Source organism: Gallus gallus, chromosome 2, assembly GCF_016699485.2.
Source record: "Gallus gallus isolate bGalGal1 chromosome 2, bGalGal1.mat.broiler.GRCg7b, whole genome shotgun sequence".
NCBI lineage: Eukaryota > Metazoa > Chordata > Aves > Galliformes > Phasianidae > Gallus > Gallus gallus.
In genome coordinates this window covers 6,155,215-6,178,432 of record NC_052533.1, presented here as the reverse complement: position 1 = coordinate 6,178,432, position 23,218 = coordinate 6,155,215, and the positions used below count along the sequence as shown (strand labels likewise).

The following is a 23,218-nucleotide window of genomic DNA, read 5'->3' as shown; positions in this document are numbered from 1 at the left end:
AGGGCTAAAAGGCTACTACTTATCTGATCTATTTCAAAATCCAATCTGCATCTATTTCTGAGATTCTCTGATGAAAAAATTGTGTTCAAAATCTGGAAAATATTCATGCTTTAAATATACAGAAATTATTTTTGCAGCTGCTCTAGGGGTTTTTGGGACTATGTTACAACACTGTCATACACTGTGAGATTATTTTCCAATTTTGAGCTTATTTTTTTCCTTACTCTGTATTTCTTTCCTTCCTTAGGGATCCATTTCTCCATATTATATTCAGCGTTATGGGTTTAGCCCAGACTGTAAAATAGTAGCCTTTACAGGAGACAATCCAGGTGAGATGATTAAGTGCGTAAGATTCAGTGAATATGTTTATGTACACACTAAAATTCTAGATCAATACCATTAATCCTCAGATGCTCCTTTATACAGTGAAAGAATATCACATTTATCAGCATTAATAGCTTTTTCTGACAGCCATCCATCACTGATTCTTCTGAAACACAGACATCTTGGATAAGCAGGGTACTGCAAATGACTTCCACTTAGCCTTGTAATTGGAAGTGACTTCATTTGCCTTTTGATGACTTCAGTTTTTGTTTCTCTCCACCTAACAGTCTATTCTTAACGTGAATTGCTTCCATTTTTAACTTGAGAAATGTGAATCCAAAACCTCCTGTTGTATCTTTTGAGTCAAAGAGATGGAGATAGATGCTGTAGCTTTTCTTTAAGAGTTAGGGCCGTCCTTTTGTCAGACTGGTAGATCCCAATATAAAGGAAGATGTTAATTTAGGGTCACTTCTCGTAATCCTTAAGACTGTTTCAGTGCAGAGCAAAGCCACCTGCTTCTCAAGACTGAAAGTGCTTACTGTATTACAGGAGCGTGTCCAGGTGTGGATTGAGATATAGGCTTCATCCTGGAATGTTTTCCCATGAGCAGCATGGGAGATGAATGTATTGAAAATTGAATTGATTTTTCTTGAGATTCAGATTCAGTTTAGTCTAATAGATACACGAGTAGTCTGATGTAAGTGGGGGCCTTTGTGCTTTAAATAAGGCTCCACAGTATTTAAAACTTGAACGTATGGAACTTTAGAGAATCCTGCAGCTCTGTAGCTCTTTGTCTTGAATATTTTTTGATTCCGTGTCAAAAATAACTCCATCACCCAAACTCTTTTACAATGTACAGGCCAAGACTGCCGCAAGTATTGTTGCAATTTATATTCTACTTTGAGATGGTGAATTCAATGTACTGTGACCTCTCATGCTGTATGCTATAATTGAGCCACACAAGTAACTTTTTATCTGACTTCTGCTTTCAGCATCCTTGGCAGGGATGAGGCTTGAAGAAGGAGATATTGCAGTAAGTCAGAACGTTCATGTCCCTGAATAAATAGAGTGTATGAAACGTGAAATAGTAACAAGGACAGTAGCTGTAGGTTATCAGTCAAATTAATCTGCTAGTGTTGATTTTCTGTTTATTGGCTTCATGCTTGTTTTATTTCTATCAATCTGCAAGCTGTCTGAAAGATTTTAAGTAAACTCTGTAACTATTTTTAACTAATGCTCCAGTCACTAAAGCCCAAGTCGCTGCCTAGTACGTATTTCACTGATGTGACAACCTGAAAGTCAGAGCTGGCTTCAATATGAATCCAATTGACTTAATGTGTAATTTAAAAACAATTAGTGGTGATAACAAATGGTTTTAATTTAATTTCTGTATTGCTTTCTATGCGTGTTGTGATAACGCTTCAATTACTTTTTTTTCCCCTCTCCAGATTAGCCTTGGCACAAGTGACACATTGTTTCTGTGGATCAGGGAGCCAACTCCAGCCTTAGAAGGTCACATCCTCTGCAATCCTGTTGATTCTCAAACATACATGGCACTTTTATGGTAATATCATTTTTCTTTGTGTGTGTATTTGGGATCAATAGCATATTTCTCTGCATTAGTGTTTTATTTCTTTTGGAAAATGATCATGAATAGACCATTCAGCATTCTGTATGGTCTGTGGCAATCCATTGCTGAAACGTTTGCATCAGTGTTCTCATTGTTCAGTGTGGGTAACTGCGACTGCAGAGTTATGATGGATAGATTTTCATGGCAATAAAAAGACAAAATTATTTTTATATATTCGTAGAGCCAGTTCACTATGAATCTAAGATAGTATATTTAATGTATAGGAATAACAGTCTTCTGAAATGTACAGTCTGGTCAAGCTTCTGACATTCCAGATTATTACAACTTCTGTGCTATTCTAGTGGTCCAGAGGGGACATAATGGGGCAGGTGAGGAGTCTCTTTTCATGGAGGAGTATAATCAGTGCTGTTCAGGGACAAATTAGGCTGCACATGTGGAAAATACTGAGATCTCAAGAAACTGAGCTGAGAGAATGATCCTCATGGTGGCTTTTGGCTGCTGTGATTTGGGTTTGGCTGCTATCCAACCAAGTAGGTGGAAAGAGGACCTGAATCCACATCGTCCCCGTGTTCAGGGGAAAAAACAAGTCAGAGTATTTAGGCAAATATTTACAGATATTTACAGAGATATTTGAAGTCTAAATCCTCAGGATTGCACAGAGCACAGCACAGAATGTATTGGTGGGAGTGAGTGGGTCTATTGCCTGGGAAGAACGTCAGAGAGGTGTAATGGACCCATTAGCTATGAGTGTACAGATACAATCCTCTTAAATAATTTTTCCCCCCCCTCCTTGGACTGATTCTTATATGTCGTAGTAGTAACCTTGTTTCAATTACTACAGATTAGCAGGGGTATAAATGGCATTTTCTGAAGTGAAGATTTGATGGCCTTCCTGGTTAATGCAACCTGTTCCCCGTGGGTCTTGAGATGACCTCTTTTTTTTCTAGTATCACAAAATCAAACTACAGGTGCTTCAGCAGAGCTCACGTCTGCCTTTTAATTGTGATGTTGTCTTTATCTGAACAGGAATAGGGTGCTGTAGATGACAGTGGGAGTAAGGTTATGAAGTTGAGTTTAAAAGGTTGATTACACGTTACTGATCTTCATAATATGATATCTCAACAGTTGGCTATTTTTGAAGCTTCACATTCAAGTTTCTACTTTTTCCCAATTTTTTTTTCTATTTGGACTTCCTTTGCTAATACTGGTATGAAGCTAAGCCTCATAAGTCTTACTGGACCCAAGCTGGCTCTGTACCAGTACAACATTCCTGAAATCATGAATGATATAATGCTGTGAATAGAGGCTCATTCTCCTCCTTACAGTGATATCACAGCAAGCCTTTTATTACTATGTCAGAATGCTTCTGACAGGAGTGCTACCTCTGCATCCACATCTCAGACCATTTCTTAGTACAAAAACACAGCTCCACAAGTCCTTCTCTATGGCTAGCTTGCGCAGAGCTGATGTGTGTTCTTCAGTGCTTTGGGCTCCAGGAAACGATGATAAGTCATATGTTGGGTTGCGGCTCCTGTGCTTGGTGCTCTGAGATGCGGTAGTTGTTCAGAGGTAGACTGAGCATGGTATGATCTACTAGCCTAGATGTAAGCCAACTCATTAGGGAGATGAACATAGTGCAGAGATGCTCTTCTACATCAACATATCTTGTAATATTCTTTCTTACCCAGTTTCTTCTTTCTCCATCTCTTTCCATAACAAAGAGGATAGTATATTTTTGATTGCCCAGCTGCCTGCAGTTGGTGTAATAAGCAGCAATATTACATAAGACAGCAATTTGCTTTAAAAATCTAGAGCCAAATGGTTTGGGAAATGCAGATGATATGTTTGTGTTTCAGTTTTAAGAACGGCTCTCTGATGAGAGAGAGGATCCGAAATGAGTGTGCTTCAGGCTCCTGGGATGAATTCTCCAAAGCCTTATCATCTACTGTTGCTGGAAACAATGGGAACTTAGGTATGAGCCTTAGCAGGGCTGGGATTTCCTGAATTTGATTAAAGGCATAACTTAGTAGGAGTTGTATCTACTTTTTACTTGAGACATGAGAAGGACCAAGAATTAAGTTAAGCTGAGCAAGGGAAATTTTTAATGCATACTCAGAAATATTCTGGCAGGCTGAGTGTCATTATAGAATTCTTCAATACTGACTAAAGAAGATATTCATGGATCTCTTCAGGTCATTGAAAAGGAGTAGTGGCATCTTAACTGCAGATTGTTTAAAATGAGTAATTTGTGAAGGAGTTTGTTTGCTATTTTGCTGAGGACTCAAGCCGTGTGGTTTAAGTAGCTCTGTGCTTTTTCTTTCTCAGTCTTCAGTGGTCCTGATCTCTTAACAGTACTCTAGAATCTTGCTCTGCATGTGAATAAAGCAGTAATATAAATCTTACCCAAACGTCTTGCATTCTCACCTACATATGTCATAAAGGCCATTTCATCCCACTAAGTGAATGAAATGAAATAACTGAAAATAACTGTAACTTTAAAAATATTAATAAACTCATACATTTGAATATGTTACTCTTTTTGAAAATTTAACATTTTTGAAGGTATTGAAAGATGAGCATTTGTATAATCAAGATTAATATTAAACTGTTGTCTTTGAAATCATTGCAGTCGTGTTAGATCTGAGTAAAATTAATTTTAGAAAACACTGTAGAGTTCTTAGTCTATAGAAGACTTCACTCTTTAGGAAAGTGAATTTGAGGTGCAGTTTCTTGACACAGTGAGGTTAGCATTGTTTAGAATCCAAAGGAGGTGGAAACACTACCATGTTTAGAATCCATGTCATGTCCTGTCAAATCCAGTCTCTGGGGGGGTGGGTATTAAAGTGGCCAGGCATTTCTTGCCACAAGAAGATCAATCAAGTCAGTTGTTCCAGAAAATAGGAGGAAGTTATTCCAGAAGTCAGACAACACTAAAGAAAAATGGAAGTCAATGAAAATGTTATTACTGATATCAGGGATACCAGGATGCTGCCTTAGAGTTTAAAACTTGCGTTACAATATATTCACTTGGATAACTCAGTCCCCTAAATGGGTGTTTCGTGTCCATTTGGATAACTGATATCCTTGCATGACTTCTGGGTTATTTGGAGATTGTGTAAATGTGTAAAAAATATAGGAATCTCTGATTTCCTAAACAAAGTAGAGAGGAGAAGAGCCTGGTTTGGTTTCCTCTCTTTTATTCCTTGTTCCCTATGCACTCTGAGTAAGACGATGCCGTTGGAGGCTTTAGAGATGTGGAGATGAGCAGAGGCAACTGCTAGGGTGAAGTTTCCTTGGGGTGTAATGCTCACCAGTCTCCTGGGGCAGCATATCCTCATTCAGAAGACCTGAGCCTGACAGGCTGTCCTTAGTTTCCTAGCTGCTCTGATCAGTTTTCCAGTTCTCATTTTGTTTTTTTTGTCTCCTTCCCGGTATATCTTTTCTGACCAACTTGCCATCAACACAAAGGAAATCTTTTTCACGCTTTTTGTCTAAGTGTCTGCGAAGTATTACTGTATTTCTTCAGATCTCATAAAGACTATTCAGAGACCGGCTCTGCTTTGTGTCTTAAAATATCTGATGCTCTCTAATAAATTCATGAAATCTAATCCAGTGCATGAAATGTTCTGCTATTCCTACACACTTCTTACAAACCTCTCATTTTTTTATTTTTTCTTTCAAATTTGCACATAATTTATTGAAACTATTTCTATTATATATTATCTTAGTACTGTGCTGCTTGCATGTGTATGTGATTTGGTGGATGAGAGCTTTTTAGTAGAATTTTTTATTATATTGCTTAGATTTCTAATGAAGTGTTAGAGGCCTAGAGCCAGCCTCTTTTTTTGTAAAGCCAAAAGTAGTTAAACTTACTGAAATCTGGACTGAAATTAGTTAAGAAACAAGCTATGTGGTATATCAAATGTCTTTCTAAACATAATGATATGTACTCATTATTTCAGCTCTGTGCTGGAATAAGATTACAGCTTTGAGCTAGGAGAAAACATGACAGTCTTCAATGTTAACTGATGCAGGTTTCTACTTTGACGTGATGGAAATCACTCCTGAAGCAGTTGGGGTTCACAGATTCAACAGTGACAACCAAAAGGTAGTGATGATCTAGTTATTGCCTAAAACCTTGAAGGTGTGCTGCCAAAGCTTGAAATGCTTGCTGTTATCTCTTTTCTTGTCTGAGATGCTTGCTTCCGAGTTCCAAGTGCCTACTGTTTAAGTGAATGCTTAGTTGCTTCTTGGCATTGCACAAGTTTGTAGGCATTAGTTGTAGTACATGGGAAAAACTCAACTCTTCTGTGGGATGTTCTTTGTTTTTGTAGTTCAGTGTTTTCCCACTTCTGCTAGTTTTCATCTGGTTAACAGAGGACTGAAAGATGCTACTTGTAACAGCTAACAAAAAGGTTGTTTCACTTCTGTGCAGACAGAAATACATAGATTTAAACTCTTTGGCATTGCTTAAAGTGTTTGAATTTTATATACTTTATTTTTCAGTTTTCGAGGTATTGATCCTTAGCAGCCTTTGCTGTTGAGAAATACTAATAGTTTACAATTCACACTAGTACCTCTTTCCATTCTGCATTGATTTCAGGACTGATGGATTTGCCAACAGTTCCAAGGTTATGGGTTGCATTTTTGGGTCTTTACATGTGTCTTATGCATACGAATAGAGAACTGGCTTAGCTGAAAGCTGACTTCAGAGTGAAGACAAGGATAATGAACTGTAAATCTGTCTTGTGCTTTTAACCTGTCACCAGCCTGGCATTGTGTACTGTGTAAGATGCTGGTTAACGTAATGCGTTCGTTCTTTTGATACAGGTTTTGAACTTTCCAAAGGAGGTGGAAATACGAGCCTTGATTGAGGGGCAGTTCATGGCCAAGAGGATTCATGCTGAAAAGCTGGGGTATAAAGTCAGTAAGTATGCTGAAAAAAGCTGCAGAACTAATGGCAATGCAGTTCCAACACAACGATGGGAGCTCTGACAGTATTGTCAGTATTGTGAATTGTGTCCTAAAAGATACAGAAACTGGTATGACTTCTGAATGAGTCTGCTGTGGAAATAGTTTTGACAGTATGCTGGGGACAAGTTTTTGCAGATGTTAACTTCAGAAGCTGCAACGATTTAACTTCGATTACTTCTTTTCAAGTATTCTTGCTATTTGTTACTAAGCTGCACTGTCAATTTTTAAATAAGAGCTTGGACTTTGATGGCTCGTTAAGTGAAAAAAAGACCAGGCTTCTGCCTAAGGCACAAGGCTGTAACTCAGAAAATCTGAAATCTATGTTCAGTTCCTGGACCTGCCATAGGATGCTCACTTACCTCCAGAGTTTTTTGTTAATGAAACAGAAGTCCTTTTCCCATCTTTTGATTTAGAAAGAAAAAGATCTTGCGCTCCAGGATCTTTAGCACAGCAAAATCAGCTGGTATTTTACTTAGAGAGGTGGGAGCAGATCACTACTACCTGTGTAATTCAAGGGGAAAAATGCAGGAAATTTGATAAACAGTTTTGTTTTTTCTTTTCTGCCAGTACATCATCCAATAGCATCTTAAAAACACTGAATTAACCCTTCTTGAGGGTTTTCTAAAATAATGATTTTGCAAAAGAAAATGTTGGTTATTTACACACTTTAAAGCAAATCCTGACCTCTTTCTTTACAAGCCTTTTACTTTCTCCAACCTCTGTGCTCTTATCCACAATCATGAGGGATACAGTTGAGATTTTGTTTTTCTCCTGTACTTGAAACAGTATTTAATTGTGGAGGCTATTTATACAGGCAGATTGAAATAGATGGTGTTTAAAATACCTGCTTCTCCTCTGTTCCTAGATTCAGCTCTACCAAATAATGGGCTTATGCAGCTAGAAAGCTCATGGTTGAAGAGGATACATTTATACTTCATGAATGTCAGGGCTCAGACAAACACAGAGTTGGAGAAGAACTATTTAAGATGTCAGACAACTCTGACACAGAAATGAGTGGGTAGAAATTATCTCTATGTATGTTTAGGCTAAGTAGGGCAGACGAAAACCTCACTAGTTGTAGGATTTCATTAGCTTTAGAAGCACACATACTTTTTAAAAATAATTTTAGTGTTGTAGGATCTACAGCAAAAAGGAGATGTGTGTGATTACACTGTTTTCCTGTAGATTCCTTGGAACCTTGTATGCTTTTGCTTTGTTTCATCCCAAGGGTCTAGCTATTTGGTTACTAACAGACGTGTTGCTTTGAGAAAGAACTGCTGTACATAGTGTAGGCTGTATGCATCTCCTACTTTTCCTTAGTGGTATTATTTAAATGTCATCTTCTGTTGTTTGTGTGGTGATGGCAAGCTTGCATCTGCATTTGTTGTGTGACAGCTCTGAAAACAGGGTGTGTTCTGAATGCATTTCAGGGTATGGATGAGCTCTGTGGGAGTTACTCTGATACTATCAGACTTTGTTTTATAGCTATAGCTGCTGCTTTTCAGGCTGCTTTTTTGGTTTTAATGTGATTAAACCTCATTTACTTTTTGAGTGAAAGATGCAGTCAGGATTCTTGTGTCTATTCAATTCTTTTTAGGCCTATTCTACGTGGGGAATTTACTTTCATTTTTTCCAGGAATCAAGAATTGCATTCACAAATGCAATTACAGCAACGTAAATCTGTTTGTTGTTTACATCAGTAAGAGGATACAGTAATAACTACTCACAAAATCCAGAGGGTTAAGTGATGACACTTCTAAATCTACCTGCAACAGAAGATGGAAAGAGATATGGTCAGGCACAGCAAGCACTTTCCTAAGTCATCCTGAGGTTTACATGGCACAACCTCAAGTGAGCAAATGAGCCAGAAACCTGGCTGAGGGTTTCTAAAGCTTTGGCATCAAGGTGCTACGAAGTCATTTTTGCAGAGTTGTGAACCTGCCTCTCTGTTCTTGGGCCAAGTGCACTTTGGCTGACTGTAATCGTGACAGCTGCAGGTATGCCAGAAAGCATTTTTTTTTTTTGTGGAAGAGAATTCTGTAGAAAGTACTTCTGTCTGAGTTCTTGGATACATGCTGTGAACATAAACATATGTTAGATAATTTCTTGGAGTTTATTTTCAGTTAATGAATGCATTATCTTGCTAGTAGAAGTACTTTAAAGCTTTTCCTTCTACCTAGCGCTGCAGGAAGAGGCATGATGATGCTGAAATATTGTTTTAGACGTGAGATTTTTTGCAGCAGGTTTGACATGTCCAATATATTAGATCTTTTGCAAACTATTAAGAATAGTATAATAAGCCTTAAAACAGCTCTTCAGCTGCTGTATGTATACAGGCTTCAGTGCAGCTTGTGTGCCAGTAGAGGGCAGGGGATTCTGTCTCATGATTTTCTTTTCCTTTGAGACTGGGATGTGTGTTTCTGCCTTGTTCTGAGAATGGCAGAGTCACCGGATGATCTTTGAGAGAGAAGTTAGACCTTACGTTAGCTGTGATTTGAGGGGCTTAAGTGTGTGTCACTTTGCTCTAATTGCTCTAATCTTTCTCAATCAGATTTCAGGGGAAATCATTCAGTAACACCCTGTATCCTGTTTTGCTTAAGGGTTGGGGATGGAGTGTTGTGATCTAGAAACAAACAAGTGAAGTTTGGTCTGTGCCTGTTGTTTACATCCTCTCATTCAGAGATCCATGTAGATAAGCTGAAGGTTTACTGTTATGCTTTCATTTTCCTGGATTTTGATTGTACCATAAACAACTTCTGTTTTGTCACGTCCTTTTTCTGCTTGCAGCCATCCCCTTCTGAAAGCCAATCTCACAACTGGAGTTCAGACACTGATCATATAGTTGTGCTTGCTGCCTGCTTTGGGAAGCTTTTGTAATAAGGAACGTACACATTTCTTTGGTCAAAACCATGGCAACTTCGTAGAGAGATGATGGCGTCTGCAGCTCAGTACACAGGTGATCACAGCAGCTATAAAACTGTCAGTGGCTCAGAGTGATCTGCCCCTGTGTATACTTTAATAATCTTGATGATCATTTCAGTGTTGATTCTACTCCTGGCTCCTGAAAATTCATGTTGATGCTGGGCTGGAGAACGTTGTGATGGTCCTTGCTTGCACCCAGTGACGTTGTTCTGGTGAACACCCCCAAAACTAATGATTCATGGGAGAAAATCTTCTCCCCAGTCATCAGCCAGTGAAGTAAATACTACAGAGATGTATGTGATGTATGCTGAAGGAAAACGGGACAAAAGTTGGGGTTCTGGCATTGTTTGCACATGTAACCAAAAGATACTCAAATGATGTGCTGGTACGTTGATGGCAGTCTGTGCAGTCTATATGTACAGATGAGGTCAGATGTACTAGAGCTGTGGGGTTGTAGCAGCAATTAATGAACCCTGCCTAGTAGGTAGGATAATTATCTGGGGTAGGAGGTTGTCTTGAAGCTGTTCGCTTTAGTCCAGGGCTCAGTGTTCATGTTGCTTTACCTGCTAGTGGCTGCTTAACACTGTAGCTGCCCACTGTGCTGATTGTATCACATTTTTATACCTTTAGCAATCTGATTCTGCCACCTAACTGCCATCAGCAGGGGGAGATAGATAGAAGGTGCCGAGTTTTACAAGCAAAAGCACTGTCTGTAAAATCCTGCATCTGTGTTTATTAAGTAATTTACAGTTTGTTACGTACATAAATCCATCACTTGCAAATAATGTTGGTGCCCTGAGTTCTGCTGACACTACTTGGTGCTTATGTATTGGTTGGGGTGACACAGACATGTCTGTGCTTTTGCTGAGGAGCTTTTTTCCTTAAGTGCCATATGTTACTGGTGTGTCAAGAGTGAAAATGCAGCTTTCTCACTGAATATACAACAGGATGCATCCTTAAACAAAACAGCAGTTAGTGTGCTAGTAAACCAGGAAACTTCAGAGCACGCAGGGCCTGAGTTTTCAGTAATTAGAAAACAGGTGTTTTCACTTTAAAGAACTCAGCCTAAGATTATGTAGAGGCAAACTCCATGTTGCTAGATTTCTTTTTACAGGAGGTGTTTTCATCTGTTGCTCTTTGCAGCAGGTTGAGGGTAGCGATAATGTGTGGCTCTTTGTCTGCAGGGAAAGCAGCCTGGTGGAGTGAGGGCAGCTCAGAAAACAGCAATTAGAACAATGAAATACAACAGCTCCATGTTGTACGTGTTGTCACATGGGGGCATGGAAGCCGGAAGGTGAGGTGTGAGGCTCTCCAGTTTGGCAAGGTGAGATGCCACTGTTTGTTGAGACACTCAGCAATAGCTTTGTGTTAGGCTGGTGATTGTCTTTGCCTGGATTCTATGATAGTAGCCTCCAACTCTGTTGCTAATTATTGGTGGCTTTGGGGTACTTGTTCAGTCTGTCTGTCCTCACAGCTGAGTATGTATCTACTCGAGTTGTAGCAGTGTTTTGGCTGAAACAAGGAACAGTGCGAGCGAAGCCATTTTGTAGTTGCATACAGATTAAATTGATGTTTATGCCCTGCGGGATTTAAATTTCCTAGAGAAATCAATACTAAAATGTTGTGTTGGCTTTATGCTTGTCTCTTGTTGTTTGCTGCTAAGAGTGCTGGGGGTGTTTCAGCAGCACGAGGGTGATGGTGTTGTTAGAGCCTTTTTTTGCTCCAGTGAGTGAAAACAGTTGAAAAATAAGAGGAGGATGAAGTTTAAAATAATACTGGATAGTGGTAATGCTTGGATTGGATCATGCAGAAAAACTGTGAAACATGTGGGACAAACAGAACACAAATACAGGCTAAAGATGCAGTGGCACAGGTATGTTTTGAGGGAGGAGTGTTGTCTTGAAGTGCTTTCAGATTCATCAAAGGCAGGATCTTCCTCCCAGATAAGTCAGTGATTCTGCTGTAGAGGATATTTGTATTTTCTGATGAAGCTTCAGACCGATAAGAGTGCCAGCGTGAGATGGGCATGACCTTGCCAAGAACTTTCTAGCAGCCCCTTTTATTTCCCACAGATCATCAGACTTGTATCACGTAGCAGCGCTTTTTAGGCACGATCAAGCAAGGCTTGGTTTTAAGCCAGTGGTCTGGAGTGGAAGGTTGGTTAGCTCATTACCAATTCCCTGACCAAGTTTTTTTTTACAAGAAGGCCTTTTTATTATTACTTGGCTCAGGAGAGTACAGTATTAGTATAACTAATTTTTAAAAGGATTAGATAAAATGTCTGTGAAGGAAATGACCTAATGTGCTATGAGGAAGCTGCTTACGTGCTCTCTGCTTTTTCATGCGGTGGCTATTGTCTTGCTTTTATTTTGTTTTATTGTTGTTATACATATACAGGAAACACAGTGAAGATAGCAAATCTGAAGAGTTAATAAAAAGGTTGGAAGGGGTGCTATCTGCCTTTCTTTCTTGACACAATGATAAAACGTTGTCATTGTTTGAACAATCACTTTTAACGTTTGGTCAGCAAAAGACCAACTATTTAAATGGTTCAATTCCTGTGCCCTGATGTTAGGAGAGACTGTTTATAACTGTTTCAGTAGATGTGCTATTCAAGCAGTATTCAGAAAAATAGGCTGTCAGTTGCCTGGTTCTGTTAGAGCTTATGGACCTCTGGAAGCCAGCGATTTAGCGATCAGTTGGGTTATCTGATAAATCTCCTCCTATCACTTGTTTTTGAGACTGATGTATAGTTTTAAATCTGTTTAGATTAGCAAAGGGATGACATGATTGCAGTCTGTAAGAAGTTCCCTTCTTGGGGAAAGGAAACCTGACTGCATAGGACTCTCTAGAGTCTTATAGGCAGTAATATTACGGTTCAGTAACCAGATGTTGAAGGTAGGCAAACCTCAAATGACAAGCAGGGTGCAGGTTGTTAACAGAGAATGAAGTCAGTGCAGCATTTGACAGAGGCATACTGGATTTGTTAGTGCTGACAGTTTTAAGAATAAGTTGATAATGAAAATAAACAATTTTCTCTCTAAAAATACCTGTTTTGTTTTTTTAGTAAAGGGATCACTTATGTTATTGAAGAGTTAACTTGAAGGATCAGAATCATCCATTATGTCTCAAAAATGTGAATCTGTAAAAGATGCCATTGTTAGGAAGCTTATCTGATTTGTACGTGTGCATACATATAGCTTGACATATATTTATACCAACAGTGGTGATCTGTTTTGATGATGATTCTGCTTGTAAAATCCTACACTTACCTTAGTTAACACTTAGTCATATTTTAGATATTTATTACTTTAAAACACACTTCCTCTTTAAATCTCTTTGTCTTTCTGGTTTTTCATTTTTCTTGCTCAAATGTGACAGGTCTGTTAGTGAACTCTAATCAGCTCTCCCAAGATTCCATAGACCCTCAAGCTGTGTCTCATTTTTTTTTCTGGTTTAAGGTGATTTGGCTTCCCTAGCACAGCTCACATTATGCATCAGTTCTGAACACTAAGTGTCTCACTGCTTTATGCTGCATCAACCCACACTTGAGTGTTTCAGTGTTAACGGGTTCTACTGGAAAGAATGATTTATCCCTACCTTCTCTATTTGCCTGCACGTACTGTGATTTTTAGCTGTGAGATTGTTTGTTGTATGAGATTAGGTAAGACAGGTTTAACCTGCTTTCAAAACTACTTTTGGTGTCTAAGGCTTTAGTTCCATCCAGACTTTGATTTCTGGATGACAGCTACTCAGTGCTTATTGAAATGATTTCAAGGAAAAAGAAGCACAACCCTTCACATTTCTTGTGTAAGTAAAAACGAATGAAGTTCACATTTCTTTGGACAGGTGGAATTCTGTAGCCTACTGGATAACCAATTCTCTTTAGATAGGAAGGAAATAATTTGGGCGGCTTTTCTTATTTCTGCCCTGTGGTTTGTAAGAATGCATTTGAAAGTCTTTCTTTTTCCACCTTTAAATTACAAAACTTTTTAGCCTGTATATGTTAAGTCTAATCTATGCACTCATGAAGGTATGCATAGCACACAAAATGACACATCTCAGCCCCAAGGCTTTCACTGTGTCAGTTTAGTCCAAGTGTAAAGACGGCGAAGGATGGGAAGTTCACTGAAATAGGCTTCGAGTGCAGCACTTACTCATGTCAAAGAAAGAACTTTTTTAAAAGTAACAGCAGAACAGTTTTTAGCTTACACTTGGAGACTGAAATTTGGGATCAGTAACTAGACTGACTCAAAGTGGAAAATTGGATGTGAGGAAGGGTGAGATCAGAGCATCCACGCTGTTGAGTCCATTAACGATATGCCAGGTTACATGAAATCCCTGATCCCAGCTTCTGGACAGTGCTATCATTTCTCTTTGTCCTTCAGCTCAGCAGTGCTGTGTTTTTCCTACATGGAAAATCTATAGAATAGGTAAAATAACATTAAAAAAAAAAAACTGCTCTGTCCTACTGCACTTATAGTAGTTGTACAGCATTAAACAGACTTAAAACTAAAACTAAACTCAGGAGTGCCTACTGAGCATTGTACATCAGTTACTGCTCAAGGAGAGAGCGAGTTTCAAAATGACCCCTTCTCAACCACTGCTGTTGGTGTTAAAGTATTTCTTTTCCATCTGACAATACTTGAGGCTTAATAAGCTTTCAGAAATTTATTGATATGATCTAGGAATTTGAATTAAAAATAGAGGGTGTAAAGAGAGGGTGGATTTGTGATGGTTTTGTATTTGAGAGTGTCTTGCAATGAAGTAAGTTTTTTTTTTTGGAGGATAACTCCTGCATGTGAATATGCCTGTTAAACTTAATCTGAAATGTTAGTGAGGTATGACTTAACTCTTACTATTTCATCTCTGGGTGTGCTTATCTGATTCTTTTGGAATGTTGATTCTTTTGAAATGTGTAGTTTCCAGAAGTTTTGGTGGTTGAAAGTTCAACTACCTCCTGATTGTAGGAATCATCTAGCATCCTAATAAAATATAAATCTGCATGCTTTTGTACTTCTATCTTTGCAGTAACATGAAGTGAAAGTGAAAACTTCACTAGAAGCTGTTTTTTGTATGCACAAATGTAGTTCTTCCTTCTTACAGGGCAACAATCATAGAATCATAGAGTTGCTAAGGTTGGAAAAGACCCACAGGATCACCCAGTCCAACCATTCGTTTGCCCTTCACCAATGGTTCTTGCTAAACCATGTCCCTCAACACAACATCCGAATGCTCTTTGAACACCTCCAGGGTCGGTGACTCCACCACCTCTCTGGGCAGCCCATTCCAGTGCCTGACCACCCTTTCAGAGGAGTAGTATTTCCTAACGTCCAGCCTGAATCTTCCCTGGTGCAGCTTGAAGCCATTCCCTCTAGTCCTATCGCTAGTCACACAAGAGAAGAGGCTGACCTCCAGCTCACTACAACCTCCCTTCAGGTAGTTATAGAGAGCAAGAAGGCCTCCCCTGAGCCTCCTCTTCTCCAGACTGAACAATCCCAGCTCCTTCAGCTGTTCCTCATAAGGTCTGTGCTTCAGACCCCTCACCAGCTTTGTTGCCCTCCTCTGGACACACTCCAGGGCTCTATGTCTTTCTTACAGTGAGGGGCCCAAAACTGGACACAGTACTTGAGGTGCAGCCCCACCAGTGCTGAGTACAGGGGGACAATTACTTCCCTGTTCCTGCTGACCACACTATTTCTGATAGAAGCCAGGGTGCCATTGGGCTGCTTGGCCACCTGGGCACACTGTTGGCTTATGTTCAGTCTAGTGTCAATCAACACCCCCGGGTCCATTTCCTGTACACAGTCTTCCAGCCACTCTGCCCCAAGCCTGTAGTGTTGTCTGGGGTTATTGTGGCCAAGGTGCAGGACCCGGCATTTGGTCTTGTTGAATCCCATCCCATTGGCTTCAGCCCAGCTATCCAGCCTGTCCAGATCCCTCTGTAGGGCCTCACTACCCCCAGGCAGATCAACACTTCCAGCCAGCTTGGTGTCATCTGCAAACTTACTGAGGGTGCACTCAATGCCCTCATCCAGTTCATCAATAAAGATATTGAACAGGACAGGCCCCAGCACTGACCCTTAGGAACATCACTTGTAACCAGTTGCCAGCTCGATTTAACTCTGTTCACCACCACTCTCTGGGCCCAGCTCTCCAGCCAGTTCCTTACCCAGCCAAGAGTGTACCTGCCCAAGCCCCAGACTGCCAGCTTCTGCAGGAGAATACTGTGGGAGACACTTTCAAAGGCTTTGCTGAAGTCTAGGTAGACTACATCAACAGTGTTTCCCTCATCCACCAGACAGGTCACTAGATCATAGAAAGAGATCAAGTTAGTCAAGCAGGACCTGCCCTTTGTGAACCCATGCTGGCTAGGCCTGATCCCCCAGTTGTCCTGCGCATGCTGCATGATCTCCCTCAAGACAATCTGTTCCATAATCTTCCCCGGCACCGAGGTCAGGCTAACAGGCCTATAGTTCCCCAGATCTTCCCTGCAGCCCTTCTTGTAGATGGGAGTCACGTTGGCAAGCCTCCAGCCTTCTGGGACCTCACCCGTCAACAAGGAACGCTGAAGGTAGCAAAACTAAACAATACATACTCACTATGTAGTATCAAATGACAGCAGTATTTTTGGACTGCAAAGGAACTGAGCTGATCATAAATTGGATTTTGTTAGCCTAAATTTGGTAGCCAAAGTTTCAGTGTACTTATCTAAGTACATTGTCATTGATAGTACCATTCTTCAGGGGGTTCTCATGTTGTGTTTTGTTTTTTAGCAGACTCTTGTTACAGTTCAGGTATGGGGTTTGCTCATACTAGGCACTGTACTCCATTTACTTCATGCAAAAAGGACAGTCGGTGGTTGACTGACTAAAACACAAAGCACTGAGACCTAGACGTTTGACCAGTGGACAGGGAGAGACTGTGGCTGAAAACAGCATGCAGTTTGGCTTCTAGACAGGTTGAGAAGGTGGTTCCCTCTGCACAAAGCCTGCTCTAAGTTCTTGCTCTAGTTCTAAGACTTGCTCTTCACAGCACTGCTTGCTGTGTACCCAATGGTCTGCTCTTCAGGGCCACTACAAATAGGTATCCATGTGCTGGAGGAAGGCTCTAGAGGCTCTATTCTAGAACATCTCTGCTCTCCTCATTTTTTTTCCAGCATAGGGTTACTCAGTTCCTTCCCTCTCCAGTATTAGCATCTGTTAGCTAACAGGTAAATGTCAATATTTATCTGTATGTAGCAATTTTCATGCTTGCATCTCAGGAAGCGGTAATTATGGAAAGCTGGAGGGCACTCAGCATTGTTACAAATCAGTAATGTATTTCACTCCTCTCAATGGCTACTTAAAACATTAAAAATAGCAGGAAATAGAATCATATATTAGTCTGTGCAGTTGCAGCCCTGTAAGTAGCGCTGGAATGAAGGTGGTCATTGGTCACAGAGCTAGAAGGATTTTAAAGGATGTTTTTTGGAAGGCATTCACCCTCTTCAGCTGAGGTGCTCTTGATCTTTTCCCCCTGTGTTTATTGTGGTCAGAATTGAACTTTTTGTTGTTTTGAAGTAGTTCTAATTATAACGGTAATACAAGTGTACAAGTGGAGAGCTACTTGAGTAATCTCTTCAAATTAAGTGCACTTCCCGTTAAATGACTTAAGTTTACCTGCAAGTGAACACTTAGGCCTCAGAGTAAATGATAAAAAGCTTTGTACTTCAGACCAAGTTTTGTCTTTGAATGCAAAAGCCTGGTACCTGACAGGCAGGTGAGTATCTGAAGCCATTGTTTTTGAAGCTTGGCATATTAGAATAAGAAACTGCTGGAGTATCTGCTTGGAAAGGTAGAATTGTGGTTTTTAAATTGGAATTACTAAGGACCCAATGGCTTCTCTTTGTTTGTTTTAACCTTCTATTTTATTCACAAACTAAAGGTATTCATAAATTCTTTCGTCTACAGATGCTGCTTTGAGCTGCAATACAGTTCAGTGCAAACTTTAAATGTTAGCTAAGCGATTACATGTGAACATCACTGCTGGACCATTCCTGTTGATTTCAGTGTTGCCATTTGTGTGAATAAAGGTTATTCATGGTAAACAAGACATGCAGGACTCCAGCTTCTAACCCTCCTCTATGTTTGGAAATTAGTTAGAAAGCTCTCTGGGGGCCTGAATATTTAACTGTTTGTTTCTGCTTTAACCAAGGGACTAATCTGAAATAGCGAGTAGCTCCAGTTTAAGGAGACCTCAGTTTAAGTTCTTGCACCTACCTTCTCCATACATCCTTCCTGGTAGCTCGTTGGTACCTGCCCAGTAGAATCAGCTGCAGGATCCTGGAGACTGCAAGAGCAAAAATATGTTGAGGACTGAAGATGATTGTATTCTACTGGTTAAAACAGGAAAGCTTAATATTATGTGCTATATCTATCTACCTATAGGAGTAGCACCTGTATATAAATAACCTTTCTGTATCACTTAGAGGCTGGGAGGCAGGACTGGAGACATAAGGAACTTAAACCTTATAGTTAAGAAATGAATTCTTTTGTCTGAAAAGCCACTCATGTGCAAATGACTGCTACATGTGGAGATGCAGAAAGATGTCTTGTAAAACCAAGTGTGGCTTTGGGAACTGCTGTGCATCTGATGCTTAGGAGCAATACCACAAATGTGTGGGAAATGTGATCTAATGGATGGTGTGCACCTAAGAGCTCCACATAAAAGGCTCAAAGAACAATTATCTAAGCTGAATGCTGTGTTTTGAAAAACAACTTCATCCATTTTCCTGCCTTTTTTGTGCTTTTCCTCTGAATAACTCTAATGTATATTAATTAATTGCTTAAAATAATACCAATAAATCTAACAAGGTTTGTCTAAAGCTTGACTGCAGATAGGAGACTTCATGTTTGTTTTAGTGGTGAGAAGAAAAAAACATTTATAGAAAATGCCAAGAAAGTTAATATTAATTTAGATAGAACTTAATGAAATCTTTAATGGCTTTTAAAAATTGTTTTATTTTCCTTAGGTTTTAATTTGAATTAAATCATTACTACTGTTAAATTAGTTAAACACTAAATTAAGAAATGCAAATGAAGTGAGCCCGAAATCCAATGTGGTTATTGTTTTTATTGATATATGGAGGCCAGCAGTGTGGAACAAATTCCAATTATATCTGATCTGTTACTTGCAGTGCAAGTTCCTGACTCTTCATTAAATGTAATACATCAGATTAAATGCTTTGCTCAATAAGAGCTAGGAAAATACCAGTCCAACAATAAACCTCTTGCTGCTTCTCCTCTTTGTTTGGCCTGCCAGCACTGTCTGGTGGAGGCTGCAAGGCCTTCTAGTCTGAAGTTTCACAACTCCTGCCCAGCTGTGATCATCAGACAAGGATAAAAGTGAACTTTAGGCAGCGTAGTCACAGGAGGCCCAGAAGCGGGGAAGAGTTGCTTAAGGCAACTCCATTACATACATGAGTTCACCTGAATAAATGCTCAGTGGCTTCTGTAATGCTAGTAGCTAGTGAGGAGAATGCCAGTTTCAGATGATTTATCTCCCTGTAGGATTAAAACGTCCGAAGTAATTGAAGTGTATCTTCTAGTACCAGAACTAGATTATTCCAGGTTGTTCCCCATGCTCTTCCATATGCTCTGTGGCAGTCCCTCATGGGGCACTGTGAGCAAGGGTAGGCCTGTGAGCTGGCCTGCTGCAGCTCTGGGTAGGCCAAGCATACATGGCAGTGCCATGTTACAGAGCTGGGGCTGAGCTGTGCCCATAACACTGAATATATCCTGCTGGGATTCTTGGAGAGGGTGATGCTGAGTGCTTTGGAGTGGATGAGCAGGTTCTGGGGAAGACTATAATGATCATTGCCTGACAGGAGATGTGCTGTGGTTTTGAGGCTGGCACTGCTAGGCCTTCTCTTGTGAGAGATTTTTGAATATGCTTTTACACGGATGTTTTCAGATGCTTCTTCCAAACTTGTGTCGTCTTGCCATCAGGGGATGACTAGGCTTCCAGAATAATCCTCTGCCCATATAGCACCATATTGCAGGAGCTGATTGGTTTCAGCGGGGCAGCCTGGGCAATCAAGCCACTACAGATGTATGAGTAGTGAAGATAAGTTGTGCTGAATTAGTATATAAATCTCCACCAGGATTTTGATGCAGCAAATATAAAGCAGGATGTGCCATATCACGAAACCACAGTGTATCCTGAGCTGGAAGGGACTCACAGGGATTCTTGAGTCCACCCCCCGGCTTCACACAGGAGCTCCCAAAAATCACGCCCTCTGTCTTGAGAGTGGTGTCCCAGTGCTCCATGAGCTCCGGCACTCAGGGCTGTGCTCACTGTGCTGGGAAGCCCATTCTGTGCCCATTGCCCTCTGACTCCACAGTTTCAGAGAGAGCTTTGCTGCAATCTGTAAGTGTTAGTGTCCTTTTACACTCCGAGGGCAGTTCTTACTGCACTAAGGATGGAGCTTTTCTTTAAAATCCAATTCAGTGGCCCATGACTGAGAGCTCACTGCAGAATTTGTTCAGGATTCACTCACCCCGTTGGAAATTCTGACAGGGCTTAAATGAAATGTGAGCAAGAGGAAGAACCATGCAATGGCACAGGCTCGTTTGTTTTCACATGAATTCATTAGAACAAAATCTCTATTTCATGAATCAGCGTTTCCTTTGTCAATAACTTTCAATATTAAACAGTAAGGTGACACCAGGTTTACATAGGAGGAAAGGTAAATTAACTTGTGCAACAAAAGATTCCTGAGGGTAAATTGATACCTCAGATCTTGATTCATGGTTCAGCTACAGAACAGGATGGAATAACTGTTTCCTTCCTGGCATGTTTAAAACTCTTTTGTAACTGAGAGAGGGAAAGAAGGCATGTCAAGATCCCTAGAGGGCACTAACTCATCCTTTACCAAATCCCACTATGTACTGAGAAACGATACCCTTACTCCTTTGTTTTCTTGTAATTATAATGCTTGGTTTGCCAAGATAAGGAGCATCTAGTTGTTGCCTAGAAATAATGTAGCTGATGTTCTGGCATGGTCATGTGCTGAAAGTCATATTCTTCAATTGAAATGCGGTGTTTCCTCCTCTTTCTTGCCAAATCTGTTTTGTATGACTATACATTAACCTCTTCCTGACTTTATAGCGTCACTTATGCATGAAAATCACAAGTGGTTCAAGAAGACAAGCATTGCAGTTGTGTAGTATATAGGTACTGACAAAGACTCAACGGAAAATGCATAGGTTTGTGAATGTTAGTAATAATTTTATTAAATAACCCTGGGGAAGTTGTTCAGGAGCATTTTTTAAGTGAGAAGGTTATTTTTAAAGCTTCTGAGGTTGTTTTTTACGCTACGTGAGTGTCCTGCCATTCTGATCCTAGAAGCAGAAATTATTTTACACCAAGAAAACTGAGTCATGTCATTTTTCACCCAGTGCCTGCTCTGCAATTTCTTGCCCGACTCCCTTAAATAGAGGCAGGTAGCTTGGGCTAAGTTTCTTAGAAACAAGAACTATTTGTGCAGAGACCCCCAGTGTGCTAGTTGCTGTGAATATGAGCATGGAGAACGGTCTTAACAATATGATGAGAAAAGACCAAAGAGGCGAGCTGTGCATCACGGTACTTTATCCTCTCTGCACTTAATCCTGGTTTACACATTCAGCTCTATCTCCAGGATTATCTTCTGATATGGTGATGAGAAGCTCATGCTTGTGACTTGAATAAACCATGTAAGTTGCATGTTAAACAGAGGAATGGTTTGCCAGAGGCCTCAGCAAACTCAACGAAGAAAAACGAGGGATCTTGCACTTGGGGCAACTGCTGAAAGGAACCTGGACAGTCTAGACAAAAATGAGCCAGCAGTGTGTCTTTGCAGCAGTGAAGGCTGGTAGCCTGTGGACTGTAAACAGTACCATAGCCAGCCTGTTGAAGAAGGTGATCCATGTTTTATTTTATTCAGTGTGTGTGTTAGATCACATTTGGAGTACTGCACTTGCTTTTGGGCCACTTAATCCAAGGAAAGTGTTGATAAACTGTAGCAAGTACAGCATAGACCTACTAAAGTGGTTGAGATCTAGAGGGAGCTTCCCTGAGCAGAGAAGGTGGTGAAGGTGAGGTTAGTTAGCCTGGAGAAGAGGGAGGTATCAGGGAATCATAGAATGGCTTATGTTAGAAGGGACTTTAAAGCCCATCTGGTTCCAGCCCCCTGCCATGGGCAGGGTTGCCACACAGTAGATCAGGCTGCCCAGGGTCCCATCCAACCTGGCTTTGAATGCCTCCAGGGATGGAGCATCTGCAACTTATCTGGGCAACCTGTTCCACTTCTTCACTGCTCCCTAAGTAAAGAATTTCTTCCCAACATCTAACCTAGGGGAGACCTGGTAGCAGACTTTTGAGCTGTTCTTTTTTGAGCTGCATGACAGGAGAATGTGAGACAACATTCATGCATCAGTAGATGAGGGTTTCTAGTTGGATATACAAACCTAGATTTTCCCAAAGAGGAATAAAAGTATAAAGCATTTCAATACTGGCCTCTTGGTAACTGAAGGTCTCGAAATCTTGCCTCAGAAGTGTAGCTAGATGCAAGGCTAATTTTGTGTTATTCTCTTTCTGAATCAAGTTGGTATATTGACCTAGTTCTGTCATTCAGCATCCATGAGCCGATTGGAGCCCTCAGCTGCCACCCTATCTCATTTTGCCTCATTTGGACAGATAGAGCTAATTACTGTAGGTACTCTATCCAAATTTTTACAGATTAATTTACAGCATGATGAACAGAGTCAGTGATGGAGATGCAACCAAGAAAGTGAGGGATGCTCTGACCTTGTCACTCAGATGGATGAGGAAACATACTGCTCTTTTCCCAGATGGCTCCCGAGTTTTACAGAAAGTCAGTGACATGCTTAATTACTTCTGACAAATAGAGAATGCTTTCTCTTTTAGCTTTATTGTGTTATGCCCTTCATGACTGTGGAAAAAAGTGAAGCTGCATCTTGACCAGCTGCCCTTTGAGTAGGATATTATGGACGGAAAGTCTTAGGGCTGAAGTACGGGCTTTCAGTTCACATTGACTCTTGGTGCTGTCTGGATTAGAAACGCCTAATACAAGGAAGTGCTTTGGTACCTGTGAGGTCAATGACACCTAAATGCATGCCTAAATAATGTTTTGCAAAGAGATGTTTTCTCAGTAATCAAAATACAGTTTACATGCATATCTCTAGTTAGACAGAGAAGATTAATCTGAAATTGCATTAGGATGTGGAAAAAAAGGTCAAGATTGTTATGATCTCTAGAATTATGATAAATATAATAAAGGTTGTAAGGCTTGCTTTCTCATAACTTTTAAGACAAAAATGTTCAAGAGGAAAAAGTCTATACTTTGAAATTTAGACATGGTGCAAT

At 40.3% G+C, this 23,218-nt stretch overlaps 1 protein-coding gene across 35 annotated transcripts in view; it reads left to right on the top strand.

Moving 5' to 3' along the window:
- Positions 1 to 23,218, top strand: part of XYLB (xylulokinase) — a 141,316-nt gene that overhangs the window by 19,033 nt on the left and 99,065 nt on the right. For all 35 annotated transcript variants that reach the window (XR_005857094.2, XR_003074111.3, XR_005857138.2 and 32 more), the window contains exons 10-15: positions 248 to 329; positions 1,317 to 1,357; positions 1,773 to 1,888; positions 3,772 to 3,887; positions 5,950 to 6,023; positions 6,746 to 6,842. Coding sequence is in view for 4 of the 35 variants with exons in the window: in XM_040695143.2 (XP_040551077.1) it covers positions 248 to 329; positions 1,317 to 1,357; positions 1,773 to 1,888; positions 3,772 to 3,887; positions 5,950 to 6,023; positions 6,746 to 6,842 (526 nt within the window). In the remaining 31 variants the exon portion in view is untranslated. The remainder of the gene's footprint in view (positions 1 to 247; positions 330 to 1,316; positions 1,358 to 1,772; positions 1,889 to 3,771; positions 3,888 to 5,949; positions 6,024 to 6,745; positions 6,843 to 23,218) is intronic.